At 36.1% G+C, this 18,702-nt stretch overlaps 1 protein-coding gene across 4 annotated transcripts in view; it reads right to left on the bottom strand.

Annotated features, from left to right (window-relative positions):
- Positions 1 to 336: 336 nt before the first annotated feature.
- Positions 337 to 18,702, bottom strand: part of LOC122634633 (ETS-like protein pointed) — an 82,602-nt gene continuing 64,236 nt past the window's right edge. For 3 of the 4 annotated variants that reach the window (XM_043823758.1, XM_043823759.1, XM_043823760.1), the window contains 6 exons: positions 17,572 to 17,838; positions 4,654 to 4,854; positions 4,093 to 4,407; positions 3,429 to 3,713; positions 3,031 to 3,343; positions 337 to 2,940 (listed from right to left, as the gene is read on the bottom strand). In XM_043823758.1, coding sequence (XP_043679693.1) covers positions 2,877 to 2,940; positions 3,031 to 3,343; positions 3,429 to 3,713; positions 4,093 to 4,407; positions 4,654 to 4,854; positions 17,572 to 17,838 — 1,445 coding nt within the window. In that variant the 3' untranslated portion in view covers positions 337 to 2,876. The remainder of the gene's footprint in view (positions 2,941 to 3,030; positions 3,344 to 3,428; positions 3,714 to 4,092; positions 4,408 to 4,653; positions 4,855 to 17,571; positions 17,839 to 18,702) is intronic. The other variant, XM_043823757.1, reaches the window with a different exon arrangement.

Here is an 18,702-nt window from a genome sequence, read left to right as displayed (position 1 = left end):
AAAAATCGCCGAAACATGTCAACTAGTAAGTTAATTATACTAAGATTTAGATTCGCATAAAATTTTAGACCAATCAGTCATGAAAACAACATTGTTATGAGCCAGTGCATAATTTTGTTTTTTTTACTATATGTAAATTTGTAAAAAATTATCATTATAATAGAGAGGAGATCAACATAATATGATACCATTAGAAAGTTTATATTACATAAATTCTACACTCAATAAGCAAAAACTAAAGTTATTGCATTAAGAGTAAACTGAATAAAAAAATGGAAGTCTTCTAAGAACTGGTTCAATGTCTATGCCAAAATAAAATGTTTCATAAACTGCATATTAATTTCTATGATTTGTGAGTTATGCTTTATTAAAAAAAAGCACGTTTCAATTGTGTGACCTTCGTCAGTATTAAGTTTTTTATTTTACATGTGTCTTATTATTGGTGTTCTTTCAAGAATACTAAAAAAGTGTAATGTACAATAGACACACTATGCTTAAATTATTGTCAATTGAAAACTAAGAAAATTTAGTGAACAAGTACAATAAATAGTTCATCGTTATGTACAAGTTTGTTCTTCGTGCATAAGAAATAAGAGCATACGTCTTTCTTACACAAGATATAATATAACCATTATGGTATCACTTTTAAACAACTTTTTTTTCTTTTTGTTTTTTTTTTTCATTTACCAATCACCGAATGTAAATAGCATATTTATAAATTATACGTAATTTCACTGTGGTCAATTTTTAACGTACATTCTTTTACATATACTATAATCTGTACAACATTAATTCAATATAATTTTATCAATGTATAATAAAACATTTAATGAAACAAAATATCCAAAATTATCATAATAGTTCGTACATACATAATAATTTCCAAATTATCTATGGATGATACGCGAAAGATATTGCAGGTACCATAAGGTCATATTAGTATTTTAATTACATCAAATGTGAAAGCATATGCTATAACACAGACAAAGATTATATGTATCGTTATATATGGTTCTATGTTCCTATTGAAATTAAACAGACATATTTGGCGCGAGACACTGTCCTTTATGTCTGATTTTTTAAATGTATCAGTAACATCGTCGTAGAATAATAAAGATTTTTATGACACGTGTGTGTATGTATGTATATATATATATATCATATATGTATTAAAGATAATAGTGAGAATTTCATTTCAAAAAATATATTAAAGGCATTATAAAATTTTCTTTTACTGTATCGCTTTCATTGCATTAACAGGAAATTACATTCTATAATAGATATTCTTATAAAGTAACATATAAACGGCATAATCTTTCTATCTATAAAAAAAAAAAGAAAAAAAGAAAAAAAAAAAAGAAAAAGAAAAAGATTCTTTTTAATGAAATTGCGCGATAATCGTGTAACGATCTTTATTGCAAACAAAAAAAAATATGTAGATCCTTTCCTGTGTCTACTACAAGTCGAGCACTTAATTAGAAGATAAGTAAATATTAATATCGTGAAAAATTAATATTGTGAAATATTAATATTGTGAAAAATTAATCTTAATAGAGCCTGATCATCAACATATATAAAGGAGGAGTTCATTGTAGTAAAATTATAATAATAACAATCACATATCGTGTCATCTATTAACGAGATATATAACACACATGTTATAAGATGAAAGTATATAAATAATTTAGATGCATCGAATAGACGATGTTGTAGTGCTTATAAATCATGTAACATGAAGAAAATTTATATATATATATATATATATATATATATTTATATATATGCTTATATATAAATGTGTGTGTGTGGGCGGGTATACATAGAGTTATACATATTTATGTATGTACATAGAGCATTCAAGATGCCCTGAAGAAGTGATAGACGTCCGTATTTCATCAGACGTCATTAGACACATTCGAGGACTCCCATGCACACTATTTTCCTACACTGTTACACCGTATATTATATCAGAAAGTTCTTGACACTCTATGTGTGCGTGCGTATGTACGTATGTATATATGTATGCGTGTGTAAGACTGCATGCATTTATGCATATATACGAGAAGACACACATGCGCTTGAGCGCGCACACACATGCACGCATTACATATATATACATATATATAACATGTATAAAATATTGAGTTATACTCCTATAAATATATCATCTAAATTATGACGCTTCGGCAAATGATATAATCACTTAGAGAAGAATTTTCACAAATTAGTCATTAACTTTAGGCACCAATGGTATGCAGACCCTGTCTTTGGTACGTGCGACCGAATCGATATTAATGTTTCATCTAAAACAAAGGATACACACAGAACAATGGTCTTCCACAATTTTCAACGATTATCCGTTTATTTTTTATTTCTTTTATTATTTATATTTTTCCGTTTCTTTTTTCTCTCTTTTCTTTTCTTTTCTTTTCTTTTCTTTTCTTTTTTTTTTTTTTTTTTTTTTTGGTAAGACACACACACACTTGGTCGATTCTAAATCATCAGGTGATCTAACAAAAAGTTTCTGACACAGAATCTGCCCTGGTGTATCCATTCATCACCTAGGAAGAAGCTCACAATTTAGTCATTAAAACTTTAGGCACCAATGGTATGCAGACCCTGTCTTTGGTACATGCGACCGAATTGATATCATCATTTCGTTTCAAACAAAGGATACACAGAGCAATGATCTTCTGCAATTTTAACAATTATTACTTTATTCGTACTCTCGTGCGTTTGCTCTTTATCTCTTCTTTATTATTTATATCTTTATCTTTTTTCCTCGTTAAACTCTCTTTGCACGATGCCGTAGAAATTAGTTATATTCGTTTATATCAGTAACATTGTCCTAAAACAACACATTCATTATAGAAAGCTCAGTCTTCTTCCTTCTTTTCCGGTTTCAAGTCCACCATTGCATGGAGTTGCTCGGCACTGTATCTGTAATAAAATGTTTACTCTCTTTGATACAATATATTATGTCAATGACGTTATATAACGAGACATGTGAAAATGTTGATGTACACATACCCCAGTAGATTTTGTAAGTCACAGACGAAACGGTAGACGTAACGTTTCCCAGCGGTCTTGTGTATAATATTTTTATCGTAATAGTATCGGAGACCGCGGCTCAATTTTTCGTAATTCATTTTAGGCTTATTTTTGCGAACACCCCAGCGTCGTGCAACTTCATCGGGATCCGTAAGTTTGAATTCCCAACCGTCGCCCGTCCACGAGATAAAACTCTGACATGATTTATTGGTTAATAGTTCCAATAAAAATTGCCAGAGTTGTATTGGTCCTGAACCTGTGAAATATGGACCACCACCTGCACAATTATCACCTATATTTCTATTCAGTTGTTCTATATCGTTTAATATGTATTAATTGTCTTAGATATAATAGTGTATTGTGTAGTAGATACTTACCGGTATAACTAGCTGCGATCATTGCACTCTGTAAGAGAGGCTTTTGATCGGCGTTACTACCGATGGAAGGTGGATGATGAGCACCGGATGAATCTCTCGAGCCAAGACTCGCGATGAACGCTGGATGATGAGAAAGATGTTCACCGATAGGCGCAACACCCCACTGTTCACTGCCAACACCAGCAGCTCCAGTAGCTGTGTTTCCACTTCCAGGAACCGTCTGAAACGGTGTCGCATCGTATTGACTGTATCCCCCACTTTCACTGTATCCTTCGTGATATCTCGCTGCAAAATAAAAATAAGTTAATCACGAGATCTAAGAGAACAAGATTATCGATTTATAGATATAAATTCGATTAGATAACTTTCATTAAAATTCAAAACAGGTTATCTCCATTATTTGATTTTCCCGCTAGAATTTTGAATTCGAATCAACCTGTCACGTGACATGTTCGTGCTTTATATTTGATTTTTAAATACTTTCTTCGTTTAGATATTATATCAACGTAGATATATTATGTGTATATATATATATATATATATATATATATATATATATATAAATTGAATATTTTTTATATACTCGAATTCTAATTCTTGTATTTTAATGAAGTTCATCAGTTTTGTTGACTACGGTCGATATTCGAAATCGATTCGTTCGTACCTCGAGGATAATTTTTGAACGGCGATGGCTGATATTTCGCTTCGAGGTGAATACCACTGGTACTGTAAAATTCTGGCGAACTATCCAGATTGTAGGTATGAGGAGTTTGATGATCCTGCGATAGACCGTGATAATCAGAGGCCTCGTCATATCCAGAATAATGAGCGGGTGTAATGTACTCTTCCGTCGTGCCAGTATTGCTAACCCTAAGTTCGCTCTCATTGGTCCCCGTTGCACCGAGATCACCGCCACTGGCCAATCCGCCGGCTCCTCCTTGTAAGTGTTCCGCCGCTATATGGTGGCTGCTATAGTTCGCTAAAAAAATTGCGCGAAATCAAATCAATCTTTTATTTCTTATTACTTTTCTATCGAATATTTCGAACAAATCGCTTCAACTTTAATACGAATATATATATATATATTATATATACATACATATATATATATATATATAATTTATTTCTAATATATAAATCCGCGATATGAAAAGTAACGTGTTTAATATTATGATTTGTTATATTACAGATGGCGCCAGTTTACAAGTCGTAGACTAATACTCACATTCCGTTTTCAATTCACTTAAATTGCGTAGGTGTATATAAGCATTATTCGCGTTATTGTTATTATTATTGTTGTTATTCCCCGTCGGTGTACTGGAATGAGAATTCGGAGGTTGTGTACTATGGCTGTGAGGTGGTGGCGAAGTTTCTTCCCTTTGAGTTTCGTCCTGACACACGGGACTGCGTAGATGAGCATAACCTCCTATAAAAGTAAACGATAAGTTAAGTGTAAATTTAATCTTCATTTATATATTAGAAAGATTCTCGATAATTGTATGAATTGCGATATGATGTTTGTAAATCGGTAAACAGATTTGCTCGTGATATACTTCAACGTTATTCAAAAGAAAGACGAGGCAAATTTTTTACGATGTGTTTGTGAAATAGAGGTATATTGTCATTAAAAAAGAGTGTTAATGGATTGTAAAAGGGGATAAAATAAATGGCCTTTAAGTACTTTTAGTGTATTCTCCGTACAAAACAATGTGTAATTTTAAGTGAGGTTAGAGAGAGAGAAAGAGGAAGAGAGAGAGAAAGAGAGAGAGAGAGAGAGAAAGAGAGAGAGAGAGAGAAAGAGAAAAACTTTCCGGAGTCTGTAGGGAGGAACCACCGCGACACGTGGGCGGTACGCATCTCGCTGATTGGCTCGAGCGAACTCCGCCTATTCTCTCAACGACCTTTCCTTCGCTTCGAGAAATCCGTTCTCGCCGAATGCGGAGGCTGCATTAGCTTCGCCCACGACAATGTCGTCGTCGTTGTTATCATTGCTCTTTCTCTCTCTCTCTTTCTCTCTCTCTCTCTCTGTTTCTCTCTGTCTCTCTCTATCTTTCTCTCTCCATCTGTCTGTTTTTCTCTCTCTCTTTCTCCACTATTATTATTACTACAATCTCTTCAAAATTTTTACATCTTTATTTTCTCCTCTTCTCTGATTCCTCATTAGATTTTGTTCTCTCTTTTTATTCAATGATAACGCATCGAACACGAGGCATTTCCGAGTATTTGAAAACGCCCTCTAATTATATATATATATATATATATATATATATATATACATACACACACACCCACATACATACATATAGATATATATATTTTTTATTTATTATATCGTCTTTATGAATTTTCATTACGCAATTAAGGTTAGGTACTTTCCAAACGTTTTCATATTTATTTGAAAAAATTAACAATGGCGGTAAAAGGCGAGATATAACGAAGATATCACGAAAGAGCAGGTGGACAAAGAAACGAAATTCTTGTGTAAGAAAAGAGAAGGCAGATGTGCTGTTCGAAAAAGTCGATATGTAATATCGTTTAATTATCTCCACATCGATAGTTTCCTTCTTTTCTTTTTTTCTTTTTTTTTTTTACGAATATTTACACGCTCGGAATACTGTTAACCTTTTAACCGGAGATGCCGAATTAACTCCCCACAAAGATTTCAATTTTCTCTTGAGATAAAAACATGAATAAATCACTTTCTTATACTCCGATTAAAACAGAAAAAAAAATATTATATACGTCGAGTATGCTCTTCATTTTACGATTCATTGATTTATCCAAAGTTTTCCGTTTCCATCCTAACCTAAATTTTATTTTTATAGTGAAAATAAATTCGTTTTTTCACTATAAAAAAAAAGCATCCTTGATTAACAGCTTAATACAAGTATCGGAATAAATTAGAGAAAGAGTTGCGAACAAAAAGTTCGTACGATTTTTATTTATTCGAGATATTTATGTTATTTGTTCATTTGATTTATTTACAAAATAGGACTTCTCATTGAATATAATACGCATCATCAGAAAAGCGTTTTAGAAATATAGTTTTCGTATTCTCGTAATCTTTTTTATACAAAACTTAATGCATCCCATTAAATCAGAAAGATTTTATTAAGAAGATCAGTATCGTGTATAAATCTTATAAAAAAGAAAAAGAAAAAAAAGAAAGAAAAAAAAATGTTTGTTAATCGAATAAATTAACATCGTTAGAAGTGAAAGAAATTGAACGAACTTTTTCATCACACCTCGTAATATGTTTCGTAGTGTCTCATATGGAACTGCGCAACTACCGTTTATTATATCATCGTCGTAGTACGCGTGGTAGGGACAGTCGTTCAGACTCATAAATACGTACTACAGGATCGTCGTATATGCTTACTGCCCTAGTCTCTTTACAATGACATTATGTGTCATATCTTTCTTTTTTTCCCCTCTTTTTTTTTTTTTTTAAATTAGTGAAATGATGAATAGAAAGAAAGAAGAAAAGAAAAACAATGCATTTCGATCGTTTAGAAAGAGTTAATAATTATTTTTAATGGATCTTTCAAGGCATGGAGACTCGTTGAATTTTTCTTTCTAAGTATGTATCTACTTGAATACATGTTCATATACATAACTATGGATATAAGTACATACGTACTTAGCTTAGACATGTTCGTATCGGAGATCGAAAAACAATGGCAAAGGTGAAAAGCAACGAAGAGAGAGAGAGAGAGAGGGGGGGGACGGTTTTCGCTCTCATAAAATACACCGGGTTCCGTTTTTATACGGGCGATCTACCTACACCTGCAGGGTCCACCACGCGCGTAACTGCAGCTCGCACCCCATGTCGCTTCACACAGGGAGCGTGGGAGTGCAGGTCGACGTCGGCCCTCACGGCGGCCCTCACAGTCGGCCCTCACGACGTCCCTCACTCACACGCACCCTTTTCTCGCGCTCGCTTTTTCTCCCTTCGACTCACGTTTTCGGCTTCGCGCCTCGGCCGCCTTTCTTCGGCGGTTACGTCTATAGATTAAAGAGAAGGAATTTCTTTTCTAAGTTTTTAGTTGGGATCTGCATAAGAGATAGAAAGAAAAAAAGAAAGAAAGAAAGAAAGAAAGAAAGAGAGAATACTTGAGAAATTTCTCTTTCATACTACGATTTCATCAACGTAAATCCGAAAAGGAATGTTAAATCGAAGAGATAAATTAAATAAACACTTTGCTAATTGACCAAAGATATCAAGTTTTACATGATATTAATTTGAATTAACTCGATTCCCAGCTGACATAAATGAGACGAGGGAAAAGAAATTGATCAGGCACGTGCACTCGATCATGCTCTCTCATGAAGAGAACCAAGGGAGAAAGAAAGAAAGAAGAAAAGAGACACACACACACAGAGAAAGAGAGAAAGAGTATAGTAAGAGTAAGTAAGTAAGAGCGACAGTAACAGGCACAGCAGTCGTTTAGCAGCCGCATAGCAGGCACGCATCAGCTGTGGAACAGGTGCCGGCCGGCAACATAGGCCCGAAAGAGAGTTTGCCCGATGCCGGCGACTTCTTAACGAAAACGAGCGTAGGAAACGAGGAGGACGGAACGGAGGGCTAACGTGGCACGCGCCAAATCGAATGAAACACGGCTCTTGGCTTCGGAGTGCACAGCTGCTGTATTGCTTCTGTAACTGCTGCTGCTGTTGCTGCTGCTGCTGCTGTTGCTGTTGCTGCTGCTGTTAAGGTCGTTAAGGTTACTAAAGCTGATTCGACTACTTTAAATTTCATTTTGTCTTTGATCGATACCGACTTTAACAGCTAATCTTTATCGTTTCTTTGACGTCTCTGATCAAACAGTATCCTTATTTCATTTTTAATCTCAAACGACGAATCTCAAGCGAATCGTTTGCGTTCGCAATTTTTACATATAAAATTAGGAAATCGTTACAGTTACAAAGAAATAATTGTAATCCTTGATCATTCTTATATCGTATAGATTGCGTAAATCATACGTTTTATTAATGATAGAACATATTTATAAACGTGATTATTACGATGTAGAAGTAAAATATTCTAACGATAAGTCGTTAAGAAAATTCTTCCTGGATCATTATTTCTAGAAAAAAGGTTCAATCAGATGATACACACAATATCGCATGGAATTTAAATGATGGTATAATCCGATTGATTCGTTGAATTATACGATGCAGATAAAAATCCATTTCAACATTGTTCCTATATATACATATATATACATATATATACATATATAAATATATATATTCATTAACTTCAAAAAAATAGATAGTAATAATAAAAAGAGAGAAAGAGAAAGAGATAGAAAAAGAGAGAGAAAAAGAGACTCGTTAGGTCAGACATGCATTGAACTCGAAACTCATTGGAGCCTTAAAAACATATATACATAGGTACCTCGTAAAAGTATATGTGCGTGTACTAGTGCGTGTAACGTGTGCGTGTTGAAGCCAGGCGATTGTGCGATGCGCTCATAAAAAACGTCGTCCTCGACGGCAACGAAATCGCGCATTGTTCGGTAGACCGCTGACCTGCGAACTCTCCCACAATCTACCTTTATCGCGCTCTCTATGTATATCCGTGTTACATATGCCTTTCTTTTTAATTCGTGTGCGTACGCGCCACTGCGCTAAATTAAAATGTATTCGCCCGAGTCGCATTTGTTAGTAGGGAGAACGCACTAACAAGACCAAGAAAAACCTATGAGTTTATATATTCAATGTTCTTTTCTAGATTTCTCTTTTTTTGTTTTGTTTTTTTCGTTCTGTTTCTTTTATAACTTTCAACTTTAATATTTTAATATCTTTATATCGTCGAAAGATTGTAAGGAACGTTTAATTCGAAGTTAAATTAGAATTATGGTGTATGTTATTGGCCTTCATTTTAAATTATTTGATTTTATAGGTTTCATTCTTTTCTCGCAGGTACACACACACACACACACACATTATAGCTGGAAGTTATTCTAATTCCTTTATAATCATGTCTGATCATATGAACATGTTTCGTGGGTTTTTTTTTCTTTTTCCTTTTTTTTTTTTACGTATTTAAAATAATCAATTTGCTTCAAAGATTTTCCATTTCCATTTCTCTCTCTCTCTCTCTTTTTTGTTTTTTATTTTTTTTTTTCTTACTCTTCCTCGTTTCTTCTCGTTACAGATGGATAAGCTACATAGAACAGACTACGGTCTGAAATCTCCTGCTCTACGAAGCGTGTAATTCTGACCTTGCTTGGTAGATTTTATTGCCAAGTCAACGAGAGCCGCACCTTATGCGGCAATCTATGTGCATTGCGTATAAACACATTTAGACATTAAAAATATGTTATATTGTTTTGTTACGAGCTATTGTCGGTACACATCGAAAATAATCGAAAATGAACTCGTATTCGAATTCTGTCGTTTCAAAGAACTTCAACAACGATCCTAATAGATCATCATCTTTTACGAATTGCAAAATGTAATTCGATTGTTTCCTCTCTCTGACTTTTGAAAAATGAAAAGAATTATTTAAAGATATGATTGAGAAGAAAAGGGATATTCGATATTACCTTACCTACTCAATGCTAAAACTAAAACTCGTATCGAATATGCTTTGTGGAAATTAAACGTAATCATTGTTTCGTGTCCTCGAGCGTCACGAGAACAATTTGACTCACGTAACTGATAATAATTTCTGTCAAAAGTACCATTCCATTTAGTAAATTGATATTCATTCATCGAAATGCATTATACGAATCTATCGGGAATCTACTTTTAATTATTAGAAATAACAAATATACAGAATCTTCACATCTCATAACTTGTTATCTATGGATTCAGTGACTTCATAATTCATTCTAAATAACTCATAAGATTATTCAATTTGTTAACGTGCATTCTAAAATAGAAACATATTTTTGAAGATACCTACGTATGTACATATATACATACATATACACGAACGAGAATGAAACCTTATTGTATATCGCGAAGAAATTCCTTAGAAATCATCGATCGATGAAAGACAAACGATTTCTCTCTAACCTGGTGTATGAGTAGTAGTATTCAATGAGATCGCGTTCCGATGTAATCCATCCTGTTGTTGCTGTTGTTGTTGCTGTTGCTGGTGTTGTTGTTGGTGATGATGTGGATGATGAGTATGTTGATGTTGAGTATGAGTAAGTGGATCAGCTTCCTGATAGGAAGGATAATCGGCATAAAAGGGTTCGTGTCCCGTCATCAGGGTATCTAGCATATGAAGAACCATCTCCGAGGATGTTGCCGAGGCTACCGCACTCGGCGTTTGTTGGCTCGTCTCTAGGATGTTCCCGTTCGTCGTCGTATAATTGCCGACGACGATGGCCGGCGGCGGCAACGGCAGCAGTGGCGGTGGCGGTAGCGGTGGCGGCGGCGGCGGCGGCGGCGGCGCCTGGCCTGAAGTTCGCGAACCCGTCGCGATCCTCTCGATGCTCGCCGTGACGGCCGTCCTGCCGGCGGCGGCAACCTGCCGGGCAGCCCACGACACGGCTCTCTGACAACTCCAAGCTTAACCACGACACCTCTTCGACGAGCATTCGCGCTTTTAACGCGCGATTTCTTTTCACCGCACAATGGACGACCGAACGAAACTTTTGAAACTTCTCTTTATCTGTTGTATTACGAGTCGTTTGAATTTCACCTCTCTTTCCTCCCTTTTTTTTAAAAGAAGGTGATTATTAATCGATAGTTCAAACAGCATACTCAGCAGCATACAAGATTAAACAAGATTGACAGGTCTTTTTCTTTTCGGAGATCCTTTTCATAGGTATACTCTTTTATAGCATTCTTATGAGAGTATCCAAAATCTTCGAAGCTATATGCGACGAGCTTTACGTTCTTGCACTTGGTTCCCTTTTAGTTTGTAGTACACTTTGCACGCTTTTCTTTTGCTTCTCTCTTTTCTTTTCTTTTTTTTTTTTTTTTTTTTTTTTTAAGATCGACGCTTCCTACCTTCGATATATATCTTCATTCACGTTTGTCCTACTTCTTCTTTTCTAGTTTTTAAAGGAGAAGAAGCAAAAGTAATCCTTGGAAGGCTCGACCGGTGCAACGCCGGTGCAGCGCACCCGGTGCACCAGCTGCGCGCGCCACGACGCTAGATCGCGCAACAGGTGTGCCTCCTCCGAAGAGGATTTTACGACAGAATCGAACGAATCGAAATCGATATCGAGAATCAATATCGAAATAGAAAAAGTAATAACATAAAATAGATCTTCACTTCTATTCCCAAATTTCTTTTACACTGATATTTCTTCTTGAGTTTTTTCTCGGTCTTGTTTCTATCTTGTTTTTTAATCGACACACTAATCGCGCGAAACGATACACTATCAAATCGTACGCACACTTTCTTCTACTTTCCTTCGATCACGAACATCTCTAACGATTTTAATCGTTCATTTTTCTCAACGACGACGAACATTCGAAAAATAAAAGTCGAGAGAGCGAAATAGAGAAAGAGAGACAGAGAGAGAAAGAGAGAGAGGGAGAGAAAGAGAGAGAGATGGGCATCAAGAAAGAGAGAAAAAGAGAGAGAGAAAAAGAGAGAAAGAGAGAAAAAAAAGAGAAGAGGCACTCTTCCTTAGAGGGTTCCTCTCGCGTGCGTCCTCCACTTGACGTGAGCGCGCGTGTCACTGCGACGAAGCGGCCTACCGTTTCCGCTCTTTCGCTCTCCGCCTGCTAGCTCCTTCCTCTTTCCCTTCCCTTTGAGAGGGCCTCCCCTCTCTCAACAACGTTTCTACCCCCACCATCAACGCACGTTCTGCTATCAGCTGCGCGCCGCGTTTTCTTCCGAGTGAGTCTCTCGCTGTATAGAAAGAGGGGAATAGTTGCGTATGGTGGGAGAAAAAACAGTGAAAGAGAGAGAGAGAGAGAGAGACAGACAGAGAGAGAAAGAGAGAGAGAAGATCCCTCGCTACCTCTCTCCCACCCTCTCGAAAGGTGGAGGTAATTCGTTTCGTCGTAGTCGTTGGAAAAGTTAGAAGAAATTTTCAACCACCTGCTCCACGTGTAAACTAATTCCCAAAAATTTCCCTTAAATCTACATCGAATATGAAAAAATTCCAAAAGAAAAGAAGGAAAAAGACTACCGATATAAATGGTTCTATTCTATTTCTAATCCGTCTTTCTAACATCGGTCTTCCTTTACGAATTTCGTAAGAGAATTTACGTAAGATTAAAGAGTTTTGATTTGAATGGTTTGAAATAAAGGACGTAAAAGAGGGGAAAATGTATGGATATTCGAAAAGGGATGATCGAAGTAGGGATTACATCGATGAAATTAAATTTTATATAGTTCCAAATTGCATTAGTAACGAAGTAAGTACCTATGTACGTGTATAATGTATGAAAATAAAAAAAAAAACAAAAAGAAAGGAAAAAGGACAAGAAGAAGAAGAAGAAGAAGGTCACGTTTTTGGGTAGAACTAATATAGAGCTTAGGCACGTCTTTTCCCGTCCATCGACGAAACGACCGCTATGAGAAGGGGCCCTTCTAGCCTATTTTTGAGAGGGAGTCGTAGCTGTTGGGAGAGGTGGAAGAGAGAAAAAGAGAGAGAAAGAGAGAGAGAGAGAGAGACGTAGGCCGGATGTAAAGAGGGACGAGGGAACGGGGGTTTCTCTGTTCGGCGGCTCGCACGTGATGTAGAGGGGACCGGAAGTGCTCGCTCCCTTACGCCTCAGCCTCGTGCCTTGCTTTCATAGAGAGAGAGAGAGAGAGAGAGAGAGAGAGAGAGAGTCCGTCGGTGGCGATAGCGACGATGGGACTTGCGAGAAGTACCCTCTCTGTACAATCTCTCTCTCTCTCTTTCTCTCTCTCTTTGTATATCTATGTAAAATAAGGAGGAACCTTCGTTGTAAATGTTTTACATAGCTTGATACATTGATTCCAAACTTAATGAGAGAAAGTAAGCCCTATTTTGAGAAGCCCTTTATCTTTACACACGCTCGATCATCTTACGTTAGTTTCGCTCGATCAGACTTTAGTAGGCCTCGGAAATGAATCTTGACAAGTATTAACTTTTCTTTACCCTATAAATACTTTCTTTCTTATTTTTTTTTTTTTTACTACTTGCTATGTAATACCGATCATAATTATTTTATGAAAAGTTTTAACCAGATAATTAAATAATTCTTTCTCTCTTTATCTTTCTCTTTCTCTTTCTTTTTTTCGTTTATCATTATCTCATTATTATCTATATAACGACTGGAAAAAAATAAAAACTTGCATGAATCATAAATGATAAAAAGCTCGTTATATTATATTGCGTGTATGTATATATAAAAGAGAATATATTTCTAGCACGAGTTCGACGTAAAACCGACGTAGATTCGGTAACCACTTCTCCTTCGAAGCTAGTTTCAATACGTTCTAGGCGTCTCGACGATCCTCCTGTTCCCTTTGAAATGAGCAACAATACCTTCGCTATGTGCTATAAGAAGGAGAGGGGAATGCATTTTGGGATGCATTAAGGGAGGAGCACTCGAGGACATTATAAAACTATCTCGCTCTCTACGAGAATATATTGGGGTAGGACTGCTCCTCCCTTTACCTCCCTTCTACTACGACTTCCGGTCGTAATGTGAGCTTTCATTTTACCCTCCCTTTTCGTAGCCCTTCAGCCCGCCTTGTCCTTTGCTCGCGAACCAATCCCGTTGTACCTCTTCTTTTACATATATATATATATATATATATATATATATATATATTGTACGTACATATATACATCAATGATATAGATACGTGGAGAGAGAGAGAGAGAGAGAGAGAGAGAGAGAGAGAGAGAGAGAGAGAGAGAGAGAGAGAGAGAGAGAGAGAGAGACTAAAATGAAGTAAGACGTCGAGAATGAGTAAAGGAGAAAGAGAATATATCGAAGAGAAGAACACGCACAGGAAAAAGAAAAGGGACGAAAAGAATAAATACATATATAGAAAGATAGAGAGAGAGAGAGAGAGAGAGAGAGAGAGAGAGAGAGAGAGAGAGAGAGAGAGATGTGAGTGTGCGTGTCGTGAGTTCTGAATGAGCTCGAGCCTTTGTAGTACGAAGTATGAATGAACGAACGAATGAATACAACCTGCGCCAACCACCCCGTCGTCCCTTTCCTATCCCTACGCCTTTTGCCTCCCGTCTTACGTTTGGTTAAAAAAAAAAAGAAAAAAAAAAAAAGAAAGAAAGAAAGACCTTTTTCTATCTTCGATCCTCCTTTTCTCTGTGTGAAGAAACGATAGAGAATCGATCCTTATTTCACTTGCACTAAAAGAAATTTTTATATCTCACTTTAAATAATATTTATATTCATATAAAAAAAAATCGATTAGACAATTTACATCGTTCAATAATTAGTTATAGCAATAGTTATTAATTCGTATAAATTAATCGTCAAAAAAGTATATATCATCGAATCATTCGTTTGTAATATTTATTGTTTAGAAAAACGATTTTATTATTTTTTTTTTTTTTTTTTTTTTAGAAATAGAAAAAAAAGATGTGTAAGATGTTTTTCATTAGTGAGAAGAACGTAAAGTCGATGAAACCGAAGACGACTAAGACGACTAAGACGACTACGACGACGACGACGAGGATGAGGACGACACGACGCGACGACGACGACGACGAGAAACGTTCGTTGCTTCGCGTCACGTACATGCGTCGCGTCGCACGTGCACGGACCCACAAACGATGGCGCACACACGGAGAAAAACTCACGCGTGCGCGCCCGTGTATATCGTGTGTATAAATTAAAACTTGCTGGCATTCGGAGACGCTACACGACAAAGGCGATTCCTTCTTTCTATGTCGTGTGCGTGCAAAATTGATTTCTCGAGGGCCAGTGGTTTTCAAACTTTTGCGACAAACCCTCCCCCTATTACGACCTACCTCCTCCTCCTCCTCCTCCTCCTCCTCCTCCATCATCCCTCCTACTCTTCTCTCTCAACGCCACTGTTCAATTTTTTTTTATACGAATATAATAGTCTATAATTTGTCTCTTTGCGTTAGCATTTATTTCGTTATAGCTGACTTTTAGATTCGTTAATACATACCTACGATTTGCTTCTTCTTTAACTTGAAATAATACATCGAATCGTTTCAAATGTTTAATTTAGAATGATTATATCTATATGACAATTATTCGTTATTTATAATCTTTCGACGATCTCGCTTTTTTCTTTTTTTTTTTTTTTTTTTAATCGGCGTTAAAAAGACATCGATGATTTAATTTATTAATCGATAATATCGCTTTGAAAACCATTGCCTTAGGCTCTAAAAGAACGACGTCGGTCCGCTAACCAAAAAAGGATCGACGTATCATTGTGACGCCATTGGTACCTTTATGGGAAAGCTTAGTCAATCGTACCGACGAGTACAATGATTATTTGTTAAGCAACCACCGCGTTTTAACTAACCACGATGGGCCACGCAGCATTCTGATCATTCCCTCTCTCTCTCTCCCTCTCTCTTTCTCGTTCTCGTCTATCTTTCTCTTTTTCTTCCTCACCACCAACAGCAGCACGTCGGTGTTCTTTTTCAACATGATTATCTTTTCGAATGGCCGTGAAATCGTCCAACGACACATTATTAACTATTCAATTATTAATTAGATACCGAAATATTAATGCGATTAATTAGGATTCTAATCGCGCACATATTTAACTTGAATTAGTATCAATTATTTAACAAAAACATTTCTCTTCGTCGCTTTTCTTTCTTTTATTCATTGCTCTACGACAATATCCGATTGATCATGACGCCAAATCGTGCATCGTCCATTTAACTTGAAATTTGTCAATTATTTAAAAAGAAAAAAAAAAAAAAACAAGATTTCTATATTTGTTCTTTCCTATTTATACATTCTTTCATATCGCAAATGATATCATCCATTTAATATTTATTTATCAAGTATACAAGTTTTAGATAGTCGACTGTAAAAAAATATCATAATTTTTCTGAGAGAATGAGAAATCGAGTTGAGCCGAAACAAAGTAGGTTTGGAGTAACTCGCGAATCGTCTTCTTCATCGTCCGCGGTGAAGCGTGCAAATAGTGAACGAGCAGAGACGAAGGAGAAGGAGGGGAGGGTGTGAGAGGGAGAAGAGGGACGAGGAGGAGGTGGAGGAGGGCTACTCGCACGCTCCGACTTTCCCTCGTTCAGCCACGGTCACTGTTGCAATGACGTAAGGCCCCCCTAGAGTAGAGACTAGATAATTGTTGGCCTGCTAGCTAGCGCAGAAGAGACTCGCTTTATAATCTTCTCCATCATTCCGTGCCATTCCATTCTATTTCGTTCGACTTTCGTCTCTTTTATTCGTTGCTACTATTTCCTTTTTCTTTTTTTCCTCTCTTTTTTCTCTTCTTATTTATCACGTCTTCTTCCCATTTTTCGTTTTCATTGATAAAAGAACGTTTTTACACTTTAACTGGTTTCTATTCCTAACACGTGTCCTAAACGTACGTATATATATATATATATATATATATATATATATATATATATATATATATATATGTATATATACGTGTGTGTGTGGGTAGATGGGTATATATACATTAAAGGTACATATGTAATTTAAAGAAAAAAAAATTGTATATCTTCAAAGAACGAACGAATCGATCGAGGAAAATCTATACAAATATTAATAATCGTGGTCTCGATCGATTTGAAGAAAAAGAAAAAAAGAAAAAAGAATGAAAATATGAGATATTTCGCAGGACTTGATGGCATGTATGCAATACTATCTGCGAAAGATGAAGAAGAAGAAGAAGAAGTACAAGAAGAAGAAGAAGAAGAAGAAGAAGAAGAAGAAGTACAAGAAGTAGAAGGCGTGAGTGACGGCAGACGATGCTAATGAGAGATCCTATCACTTAGCCTGACGTAACATGGCGGCAACTTCGTTCTTAAGTTCGAGAGAGTTAATTCTATCAGAATAAAAGGAAAACGTTTCATTCATCATCCTTCGTCCGACGAATCGATCGTTATATTAATTAAAAAAAAAAAAAGAAAGAAAAGGGAAAAAAAGGAAAAAGAAAGAAAAAAAGAAAAATGACCATAATAATTTTAATTACGTAGTTTAGGGACGCTTTAACGTAAGGATCATTCAAATTTGATAAATCGATCTATCGACTTACCATCGTTATGATATTGTCTCGAGGCCAACGAAACGGCGCCGGACGATGGCTGTTGCGTAGGGGCTGTTGCCTGAGTGGTAGGACCATGCGTTTGGCCGGACGAGTTAGTGCTGTTAGAACTAGCTGGTGTCGTAGCTGGACTCTTGTGTTCCTGATGACCAGACGAATCCTGGTATCCCAAAAAATCACCTAAATCTGGGACGCATACGCTCTCGTACAAGTTGCTCGCCGTAGTGTTCTCCAGTGAGGCCTTTTCAGCATCGACATCTGAATTTAAAATTAATTTCAAAACGAATGAATCCCGAATGAATTATTTTTTCTTCGATCTTCAGCATCCATTTTTCTTTTCTTATTACCACCTAATAAATAGATCCTTAACTATGATAATGTAAGAACTTCGATATATTTATTCTCTACGAATGATCATCGCGATGATTAATCAATCAAATCGAAATAACAAGTAAATGATATTAATTTCATTTTAATATATATTATTAAAAAAGAAACAAGTCGAACGATCCGTTCGAGACGAGGATTCGTGTAACGTCGGACGAAAGGCAATCAGACCGAGAAACGAGCTTTTATCTATGGCTGATAGCGTTATATATGCGACGCAATTATGACCACAAAATGGAACATGCTCGTGATAGAAGCAGATTAATTATCCTGCTTTTGAAAACTTTCCACGATCCAACGATTGTTAGTACTTATAAAAGAAGCATTTTTTTTTAACGTGAAATCATGAAAAGGAAATATAAAACGAAGATGCATTTTATGCTGCAAGGATATATATATATATATATATATATGTATCTATATTTTCTAAACGCATAGAGTCTTAGCTAGGTAATTTCGCAATGGCCCGGTACAACAATAGGACAAATTGAAAGAAAGCGAGGCAACAACAACGCGATGATCTACCGCGCAGATCGCTCCGGTCAGCGCGGAGCAAGTAACTAAGTTTCACCGTGACTCGATCGTGCTTGCCACAAATAGGAGGAGGATGCAGCTTTTCAGTTTCTACTTTTTTTTTTTCCTTTTTTTTTTCTTTTTTTTCTTCTCTTCTTTTTTTTCACTTTGCAGGCGCAACAACGTTTCCTAATATCCGTTCTCGTTCATGGAATCAAAGCG

This window comes from Vespula pensylvanica, chromosome 15, assembly GCF_014466175.1.
Source record: "Vespula pensylvanica isolate Volc-1 chromosome 15, ASM1446617v1, whole genome shotgun sequence".
Taxonomy (NCBI): Eukaryota; Metazoa; Arthropoda; class Insecta; order Hymenoptera; family Vespidae; genus Vespula; species Vespula pensylvanica.
The sequence above is the reverse complement of the archived record's forward strand: the minus strand, read 5'-3'. Positions and strand labels throughout refer to the sequence as shown.